At 31.6% G+C, this 10,078-nt stretch overlaps 3 protein-coding genes across 3 annotated transcripts; 1 reads left to right on the top strand and 2 right to left on the bottom strand.

The window, feature by feature from the left end:
- Window positions 1-157: 157 nt before the first annotated feature.
- LOC106716631 (formylglycine-generating enzyme) lies at window positions 158-2,531 on the bottom strand. The gene is made up of 4 exons (XM_014510185.2): window positions 1,959-2,531; window positions 1,540-1,711; window positions 1,161-1,320; window positions 158-352 (listed from the first exon to the last, which is right to left on the bottom strand). The coding sequence occupies exons 1-4, from the start codon at window positions 2,491-2,493 to the stop codon at window positions 212-214; spliced, it is 1,008 nt and encodes a 335-aa protein (XP_014365671.2). The 5' UTR covers window positions 2,494-2,531; the 3' UTR covers window positions 158-211.
- A 306-nt stretch (window positions 2,532-2,837) lies between these two features.
- Window positions 2,838-8,135, bottom strand: LOC106716665 (traB domain-containing protein). Its single transcript, XM_014510225.2, has 9 exons — window positions 8,027-8,135; window positions 7,686-7,834; window positions 7,296-7,420; window positions 6,979-7,108; window positions 6,765-6,907; window positions 6,283-6,440; window positions 5,945-6,047; window positions 5,682-5,769; window positions 2,838-2,883 (listed from the first exon to the last, which is right to left on the bottom strand). Exons 1-8 carry the CDS (start codon window positions 8,106-8,108, stop codon window positions 5,709-5,711), a joined length of 951 nt encoding a protein of 316 aa, XP_014365711.1. The 5' UTR covers window positions 8,109-8,135; the 3' UTR covers window positions 2,838-2,883; window positions 5,682-5,708.
- Window positions 3,324-4,452, top strand: LOC106716513. The gene is made up of 2 exons (XM_014510033.2): window positions 3,324-3,459; window positions 3,799-4,452. The coding sequence occupies exons 1-2, from the start codon at window positions 3,324-3,326 to the stop codon at window positions 4,413-4,415; spliced, it is 753 nt and encodes a 250-aa protein (XP_014365519.2). The 3' UTR covers window positions 4,416-4,452.
- Window positions 8,136-10,078: the final 1,943 nt, after the last annotated feature.

Here is a 10,078-nt window from a genome sequence, read left to right as displayed (position 1 = left end):
AAATTTGCACTATTTCTAATATGTAAAGAAAAAGAATCTTGTCTATTGCAATAATTTATTTTTAAAAATTTGGAAGACTGACACACAGACACATTAACAAATACACTTTACGAAGCTACGAAGTCAATATAGCCACATAATAAAGTAACACATATCTATCGCCTTGCGAGGTGTTGGTTAGGAATTTTAAGTACATTAAAAATTATTTAAATTAAGCGGACTTTGCACAACGGAAGCCCAAGTTTCCGGCCGAACTGTCGTCAGTGTTGTGCGACCGTGCTGAACATCTGTAGCGGTAACAATAGGAACGGTGACATAAGTATGAACCACCTTTCTTTACTTTTTCCTTAGGCTGAAATAATGTTTCATAAGGTCACAAACATATCAGCAATATCACTAATCTGGCTCGTATGAATAAAGGCCAATGTGCAAATTGACAACTTTTCAGAAGAGGATTCAAAGTTTAAACTATATAGAAAAATAGGTCGCATATATATTTTACTTCAGCAAAAAATACACCTGTAAATGAGTATTTTGTTTAGTGCGTATTGTTAACTAAACTAAGAGGTAGCTTTTAACGCAAAATAGTTTAAATAATCAATTTGTTACTTTGGCTCTTATACATAGGACCCATTGTAAAATAGTAACTAAGTGTACAATAATCCCACCAGATGATAAGTGGTAATGTGATGGAATGATGGCATACACTATCATAATAAAAAACTATGACTTAAAACTCCTTAGTTTATCCTTTCAAGATTAAAATGAATAGCCCTTGCCACTACATTTTACTCTTGAAAGCATCTATGTCATATTTAGATGACAAAACTGATGCTGGCGAGGTACAGTTGAACTTGCATATGCGAGAATCCAACCGCAAAAGGTTTCTTTCTAACCCAAGTTTCTCGCTTGTGGAGGTCATCCATTGAGACTGGACAATGAATCTTGTTTATAGTGATTTCTCACTTATCTAGGTTCCTCTGTATATGCATTTAACAGCATCGTCGAGGTCCCTCAGGCGACATAATCAGACTCTTCGCCTCATAGAGTCAGATATGCATAGTCATTTCCCAAAAAACACATTATTGACTTTGTTAGCAAGTTTTCTAGAAGGCTGATGTATGTGTACGCTGATGTGTGTGTGTATATGATGTACTTACATTGTCACTGGACCATGAATCTTCAGTCCACTCCCAAACATTTCCAGCCATGTTATGTAGCCCAAAATCATTTTGTTGAAACAGATGTACAGGATTGGTACCTATATATCCATCCTTTTCTGAGTTATGATGAGGAAAAGTACCTTGCCAAATGTTTGCCCTGTAAATACAATGCCTAATAATGTCTTAATTGTATTATTAAAAGTGTTCATTGAAGTTTTTTACTTTCTAGCTATTGTCAACAAAATATGATCTCTGTTATAACAGGCATAGGTTATCTTTGAACCATTTTGCATCACTTCTTTGTCAAATTTAGACTATCATGCAAATTAACACTGAATATATTAAAATGTTATAAAAAAAAAAGTATAATACAGACATATGTTTCTTATCGGGAAATAGTTTATCACCCCAGGGGTACTTTGTAGCACGGTGTCCCCCTCTGCAAGCCACCTCCCATTCTGCCTCACTAGGCAGCCGAGCCCCCCTCCACTTGCAATATGCCCGAGCATCATTCCATGACACATGTATAACGGGATGGTTCATCGCATCTAGAAACATATAATCTCACATATAGAGGTTTCTCGCTTATCCAGTACATCCTTATCCATATTCAACTGTGTAGCCCAAAATGTTTAATAAATGCAAACCCATGTTAGTAAATAAAAGCTTGTATATTAAATACATAGTATGTACATAGGAGAGGGTAACAATAACATTTTTCATATCTTCATTTATCTGTATGTTTTCCCAACTTTTAACAATAACAGAATAACTTGATATGATAAAACAACATACCTAATATATCAGAATCTGGTCCGTATGGATGTTTCCAGTCCGTACCCATAATTTTATACCACCATGGAGCTTGTAAAACTCGATAGTCTTTCATTTCATCTCTAAATGTATTATTTAGGAACAATACAAATACAAAACTATCTCCAAAAGTTTCAGCTTCAGTCTTGTAATTTGTTAACTTAGTAAAATGACTAAAATCACTATTTGATACTTCATATTTGTCTACGTAAAATGAGTCCAATTTGATGATTTTCTCCGGACCTTCCATATCATTTTTGATAATAATATCGTCTGTACCAATGTAATACTCTCTGCCGGGTATTAAAACCATATCATTTGTTACCTCGTAAACTTCATTTTCATCAACTTTGGTATCAGTTGAACATTCACCTTCTTCACTTTGTAGTACGTTATAGAATAACTTTCTGTCATAGTTATCTTTTTGCGCTCGGTCTATACTACAACCACAATTACTCTCTTTATTTTCTATTATTTTAAACTGTAAAATACATATTAATATAATGCTAGCTAACATTTTTCTACTCTAAACTATACCTAAAGTAATTAGAAAGTACAAACCGCAAAATGTCAAGGCAACAATAAAATAACCTTAAATTATAGTGATAAACAAAGAAATGTCAGTTATTGTTGACATTTTTCTTATAAGGATTGGATACTTGGTCAATAGAACGTCCACTTGAATCTTTTGGACTACAAATTATCCCAAAACTAACTAAATTGTTAAGAAAAATGTTTCTAGAATTTTCAGTTGAAACACAATTTCGAGTTTAATATTTATTATAGCTTACAAGCATGCTTAGTTTATATAAACAACAATTTATAAAAAAACGAAAATATTAAAAAGTAAATAGTATATTTAATTCCTTTCCTTATTATAACTGAAACAAGTGATGGCTGCGGAATTCTGAAAAGAAAAAGTTACTAATTAAACCAAAAAATATTATAACGAAAAACGCTTATCCGCTCGGCTACAACCTTGCCGCTGCGAGCGGGGAGAAACAAAACTGAAGAATATAGATTATTAAAGGTATAAAAACACTGAACAAATATTGAATGAATAAACTTCTTGTATTATCATCATTTATCTTCTTTCACTGTATAAAATGTATTAAAATGTTTTAGCTAGCTACGAACCGCTGTTCATAGTAGAAAAGGGCGTGGTTTTGACCGAGCGAATCGCTACAGCGGCGCGCGGTACGGGGTGCGGCGGGAACAAAACAATCGAATTATCGAATGAGTTCGTTGCTGAGTGGCCGCGACACAAAGCGGCACGGACAGCGGTTTACAAGGGACGGATTCAGCAGCGCAGTAAATTATAATATTTTAGGGATTTTTATGGTGGAAATGAATACTGAAATGTTTATAACAGAAATTTTAAATCGACCGCCTATATGGATGTCGAAACATCCACATCATAAATATAAACACGTCATTAATAGGTTGTGGGAAGAAGTAAAACAATGTTTTCCAACATATGATGGTAAGTTTAATATAAATTATAGATTATTTATGAAATAATTTCTATGCCGAGCGTTTTTTTCTGTTTTACGTCCATTTTTACAAACTTCGCAATTTCATTAAAAATTTATCAGACTTCTCTTTTAAAGTCTTTTGCGTCTAGTGCGACATATGAACTTAAAGCTACCCTCATGGTATTTAGTGTTCAAAAATGTATTTTCGAAATGTACTTCGACCAAAGTGATACATATTACATATGCTACAGTAATTTAAAAGGTGTCCTATGTCCAAGGATTCTTAAACAATTGATTATTTTACCTATTTTAACTGTTATCTACTAAGTATGAAACTTTTATTTTAGTTCCGCAATTGAAGAAAAAATGGAAAAATCTTAAGGATTCGTACAGAAAAGAATTAAAAAAGAATCCACCTTCACGCTTTGGTAACCCAGGCCTTGACGACGAAGACTGTATGCCACAGTGGAAATATTTTAACTTAATGACATTTTTAAAAGAAGAACTTATACCAGCAGAAGATGAAATCAATCTCACTGATAATGAAGATTTGGATACTTCTACTCTATTTGAATTACAATCTACGTTAGCGGCGCCATCACCCCAACCGTCACAATCTGAAAAGGCCGATTTTCGTAAACGCAAAATAAATGATTTACAAGCCGAATTCTTAGATATAGAAAGAAAAAAAATAAAAATGTTAGAAAAAGAATTTAAGAAGAATCAAACACCTGATATTGAAAAAACAGATGATTATTATTATCTTATGAGTATTTTGCCTGAAATGCAAAAACTCAGTTCTATTCAGAAAATGAGAGTAAGAAATAAAATAAACCAAATTCTTATGGAAGAAATGGTTTTGAACACGTTAGGACATTCCTCACTTGATTACGACATTAAACCACCAACTGATATTGACATCAGCAATACAGCAATGCAAAATTTTCATCAAATGAATGCGTAACTGTACTCTGATTTTTGCAATTATAAGTTACTAATTACTAAAAGTAAGACTGATTATTTTAAATAAAAAGATACGTATCTAAATCTATATCTATCTATATATATAAAAGAAAGTCGTGTTAGTTACACCATTTATAAATCAAGAACGACTGAATCGATTTTACTGAAAATTGGTGGGCAGGTAGCTTAGAACCAGGAATAGGACATAGGATAATTTTTACCCCGTTTTCTTTTCTTTTTTTTTTTTTTATTCCGCGCGGACGGAGTCGCGGGCAAAAGCTAGTATATATATAAAAGAAAGTCGTGTTAGTTACACTATTTATAACTCAAGATCGGTCGAACTGATTTAGCTGAAAATTGATGGGGAGGTAGCTTAGAACCAGGAAACGGATATAGGATAATTTTTACCCTGTTTTCTATTTTTTTATTCCGCGCGGACGGAGTCGCGGGTAAAAGCTAGTTTAATATAAAACCAAGATGGTATTAATGGGTATTTAAAAAAAACTTGTTATTATATTTACGAGAAGGAATAAAAGTTAAATAAGTAATATTGAGACTTGCCTCAAATTGAGAGACAATTTTTCGGTATTATTGAGAACCCTTTTGGATTTGTTAATTGTAAAGGTACTTCTATGTTTGCAGAATATAATATCTCATTTAATTCTGTGCACTCATAATATCTGATATATTATGTATATATATGAATATCTGTTATATTCCTATATAAAGCACGAATTTCTTTTGGTTAAATATCGAAGTTTATTAATACTATAAGACGTAGTGTACGACTGTAAGATATAGTGAAATTAAAAACAATTGTTTCCAATTTCAAGATAAAAAGTAATAATTTATATAAAACTATGAATTTATGCGCGATGCTACTTTCTAAATACGCCCACCTCATCCCTCAGTCGTAACCGCTATCCGCTACCGCTACTGACATAACGTTGCGCGTACACAACGACACCGTTACCTTTACTGCGCGCGCGCCGTCTGTACCTGAAGTCCCGCCCAAATACATGTATTTGTACCATGGTACAAGGGGATACATTATAAAGAAATTAGAAAGGAAAAGAAAATTAAGTTTAACCCAACCAAACGTGACCAGAAATGTAATATAAAAAAAATATATCAATTACGCTCTAAAAGTACGCTCCATACATTTTGACTGTAAATAAGTTGTTTTCATATGTTTTATTATCTTTGTATTACCAATGTGTGTTTTTAGAACCGTTAACATTTTTTTTAAATTGAAAAAGATTCTAACTTGAATTAACTTTTCATTTAGGTACGGCTAAGACATAACAGGCTTCTTCTGGACGGGAATAAAATATCTTTCAGTCTGCTGAAGTCGCCTGAAAATGTCGAAAAATTAAAGAATAGTTCTTCAATTTTTTTCCCCAAATTTTATCTGATTGTGTTAAAATTATGGAAATATCTTTGTTACCAACTACATTACATAAAAAAACATATACATAAAATTCACTAGTTTACCTTCTACTACTTAACCTTACTTGTTATCGTTCTTACAATAATAATGGCACAATGTCTTCTTGTCTCATTTTTCCGTAATATCTGCTGATGCCATTAACATGGCCGATGCCAACGACGGCCAACACTCGAGGATTTTGAACTGTAAAATGTCACTTCTTAAATTAATTTTATAAGAAATAGAAATACGAGGAAAAGGAAACCGAGGAAGGAACTGTAAATGCCTCTTCTTCAATTCTGTACGCTATAAAATATCTAACTGCAATAACCGCGTTTTGCTCTACCACTATACTGGATACGGGTGGCAACAATAGAACACGATCTACTGGTTTGAATTGACAGAAAGTCGTGGTAGGATTAACGTGAAAATGACTTACCAGTACGGACACACTCCTGTAGTGAGTAGGCAAGACAACGGTCACGCTCATCGACAAACACATGAAAAATCTTTTTAAACGCCGGGACTTCTCTTGTGATTTCATCAAATTGTGACTGGACAAACTCTTTACTCTTATATTTTTCGATTTGTAATTTACTGCAACAATAGTTTTACTTCGTTGCTTAATAAGCCAAAAAGTATTTAATCGCCAGTTTTCAGAATCAAAATAAATTTGCTTATAATTGATAACTTATTTACAAATAGAATACGAGATGTGAGTTACTTCGCGTTTACAATAACATGAGATTCGAGTTGAATTCAGCGCATAGGTCGCAGTCATTAATTACGTTGATATTTTAACGAACAACGAAGCTACAAAGCTGTTTTACGTTATATTACATCATTACGTTAACTGTTCATAATGAAATTAGTTAAAATAAAAGCTTGTTATATGTACTAAGTATTGAAAGATTATCTTACTCAAGCGGCTTCTGATTAGTTTTTGATAAATGATAAAGCACTTGTCCAATTTCAATCATATTCAGAGATTGAAAAGCTCTTGATATAGTTATTTGTATCGGACGATCGCCAAGAAATAATTTACATCCTGGAATTTTTTTCATCTGGAAAATATATTTTTATAAGAAACGTTACAGATATGGATTAAAATTTTTAATTAAATACTTGTTCTCACTTCTTGATATGCTCTACGAAATTCACCACCAGGGGCTACTCCTAATTCCTTGGCGAGGTCAGCATACGTTTTCAAGAGCATCGCGTGTAACATTCCAGAAACAACTCCTTTGTGCTCTTTCATAGTTTGCCTAATAAAAAAAAATTGCAGTTATCACTTAAAATGCTAATAGGCAATCTTAAGTCTCTGGTAAAGAACTCAAAACTAAGCGTTAATTTTGCCATAAAGAAGGAATCTGACAACCTGATTGTGGAACCGACTCGAATGTCGAGTTTACTTTGATACGAAGAAATATTGAGATAGAGAGATAAACTTACGAAAATTTTTTACTGTCAAATTTTTTGGCATCCTCTAAAAATTTTTTATCGTCCAATTCCAGCAATGACACTCTTTGTCTGCATAATTCCACCAGTATTGCATTCGGTTTAAGAGTGTGTACGATCTAATGTAAGAAAACAAAACTATTATAGTACTTTATTTAAAACTTCCTCGTGAAAGTAATTGTTTTGACAAAATCGTTTGAACGTTCGATCGTCCAATAGTTGATCAGCACAGTTTGAACAAAATCGTGACTGCCATTATCATGGATTTGAGCTCTTTTATGCAGTGTGGCAAATTAAGAAAAAAAAATGTTTACCTTTGCTTAATGCAGTGCCTACTAGGTACTTTTCTTACATAATACATAATTTAGATCATAACTATTTTACCTGAGAAACTTCTTCCACAGACTTCTTACTAAAATGTACAGTTCCTAAGACAACTACTTTTGCAGCTGCGTCATTTTGAAGTACTGTTGCCGTGCTCGGTAAGGTCAAACCAAAATCGTAACTGCAAACTCGTGATGGCAATGTAACAGCTAAAAATTGCAAATAAAGTTCACATATACCTATACTATAGATATCCTTTTTCAATATTAACGGAGTCCGTTTATCATCATTTAAATTCTACTTGGTCTAGGCAACACTCATTATCTCTTTTAGGTAATTTTTACTGCAATGTAATTTGGTTATTTTATCTTAAGTAATTGTAAAGTTAGCAAAATGATTACACTTGTTCAGCGGTTCCCTTGCACTTAAAACTGCAACATTCCGTTTAAGTAACGTGAAAATTTTAGAGGAAAAAATTTTCATGTTTTTAAACTTTTTTAAATTTATAAAAACGTATCATTTTACACTAAAATTTTAATTTTTCATTTTTATCAATTTATGGAAATTTTGACTGGTTTATTTTGACATTGCTAATGTCAAAAATTTGTCATTGTATTTTTTTATTTCGTTCTTTGCTGTAAGGCGAAGAAGAATTTACTCGACGAGTAATAATATAATGAAAATATGAACCTTTTTGCTAACGTAATCCTTAGACACGTGGTTGAAAAGTAACCAATTGTTAGGTCATAAATAATTTAGGAATTTTCAACACTTTACTGTCTTGGGAAAGACCAGTTTACGAGAAGTATAACTTAATTCTAGTTGCCTGCAATTTTCCGATTAGTGACTTATTATTAACAAATAAAACAGACGATAGTGATTTTATGATATTTATTTCAGAAAATTTACAATTGTTAACACACTAACTTAGGCATTAGAACGCCAAATAATCAATTCGTTAAAATATTAAAAACAATCAAACTGATAAAAATCACAAACTAAACCACGTGGTAAAAATTAAGCAATTATAATGGTTCCTAATATATATTAAATTATACACTTATTTTGTTAAACCTCACTCAATAATATTTTCATTAAGTTTTTATAATTAACACAATCTTAACATTCAGTTATTTAGCATAATGAAACTAAACCGATTAATAAGAACATTCCTTTCAGTACCATACCAGCTTCAATAAAAAATTACACACGAAAAGTTACCGAAAAGCCGTCAATACTTTTGGTACAAGAAAACAACAAGATATCAACTATCACAGTCCTCTTACATATCACGTTTTGCTCCATTTTTACAGAACTCATCCAATGAAGCAAATCCCGACTTTCCAACTTCTATCAGATCGTGGTACATCACAAATTACTGTGTCTTTTGACAGACGAAATACCAATATATATAATTATCTCTGGTCTTTGAAAAATAATGAGGAAGTGAGAAAAGAAGGGAGTGTCATCGCGTATGTCGTTAACCAAGGACTATATAATGCCAGCTTATCTCATATTATTTGTAAAGATCGGTGCAGAAATTACTCTCTTAAAATAATTTATCACCTGACATAATTTTTTTTAACAGACAAAACTCAATCTTTTAATTAAATATATGCTTACAATTGCTTGATTCGTTGCTACATTTTCAAATATATCCTAAATTTAATTTTCCCCTACAATATTATCTACTCAAAATCTACCTAACTTCTCCTTATTCAGTTTCCTTGTTTTAAATGCACCATACTTTAGAAGAAATAATTTTATATATCAATAAATATCGCATATTTTATTAACATATTATCAAAAAAATCAGAATTAGAGATTACTTTTTTTGTTTTGAAGTTATAGTTACCGAATAAATGCCATGATATATAAAAAATATATAACCAAATAAATTACTACTCACGCGCAATAACAAAACATCTGCGTCCGATGACGTCACAGCAGCGATCTTGTGTTTAACATCGCGAAGTATTCAACTGAGACTATCAATCTTATTCCTGAATAGGACGTTTTTTAGAGCACAAAAACCGACTTAAAGTCAGCTGTAAACAGAATGTACCTAAATAAAAACTATACCACAATAGGCATCTCTCTTTTTTATAATCCTTTTTCACCTATACTATAATGATTACTAAAATTCAACAATATTTTAATACAAAATATTAAAAATTCGGTTTCCATACACTAATTCTAATTAAAGTACAGATAAATATTTATATATTTAGCAAATTTTATTAAATAGCAAATTGAAATGACAACAGAAAATTATTTCGTAACAATAAATTTATAAATATATATTTAGATGTATACGCTAATATTTTTTTATAATATAAATATATAATTAATTAATATTGCAACAAGAGAAAATTATTCCTGTGCCAAAATAATAATAACTATCATTAATAATTTTTAACCTTATAATAAACATGTCGTTACGGCTAAAAACA

Source organism: Papilio machaon, chromosome 6 (genome assembly GCF_912999745.1).
Source record: "Papilio machaon chromosome 6, ilPapMach1.1, whole genome shotgun sequence".
In the NCBI taxonomy this organism is placed as follows: Eukaryota; Metazoa; Arthropoda; class Insecta; order Lepidoptera; family Papilionidae; genus Papilio; species Papilio machaon.
This window is presented reverse-complemented; position numbering and strand designations above follow the sequence as displayed.

What these genes read in the sequence shown, in the direction of transcription:
- LOC106716631 (XM_014510185.2), bottom strand. Translation starts at nt 2,493, where the DNA reads ATGTTAGCTAGCATTATATTAATATGTATTTTACAGTTTAAAATAATA. An exon ending in ACCAGATTCTGATATATTAG is followed by an intron (nt 1,712 to 1,958) that starts GTATGTTGTTTT and finishes ATATGTTTCTAG; the next exon opens with ATGCGATGAACCATCCCGTT. An exon ending in ATTCATGGTCCAGTGACAAT is followed by an intron (nt 353 to 1,160) that starts GTAAGTACATCA and finishes ACATTATTTCAG; the next exon opens with CCTAAGGAAAAAGTAAAGAA.
- LOC106716513 (XM_014510033.2), top strand. Translation starts at nt 3,324, where the DNA reads ATGAATACTGAAATGTTTATAACAGAAATTTTAAATCGACCGCCTATA. An exon ending in ATGTTTTCCAACATATGATG is followed by an intron (nt 3,460 to 3,798) that starts GTAAGTTTAATA and finishes CTTTTATTTTAG; the next exon opens with TTCCGCAATTGAAGAAAAAA.
- LOC106716665 (XM_014510225.2), bottom strand. Translation starts at nt 8,108, where the DNA reads ATGAAAATTTTTTCCTCTAAAATTTTCACGTTACTTAAACGGAATGTT. An exon ending in TTCGTAGAGCATATCAAGAA is followed by an intron (nt 6,908 to 6,978) that starts GTGAGAACAAGT and finishes TATATTTTCCAG; the next exon opens with ATGAAAAAAATTCCAGGATG. An exon ending in GACATTGTGCCATTATTATT is followed by an intron (nt 5,770 to 5,944) that starts GTAAGAACGATA and finishes CGACATTTTCAG; the next exon opens with GCGACTTCAGCAGACTGAAA.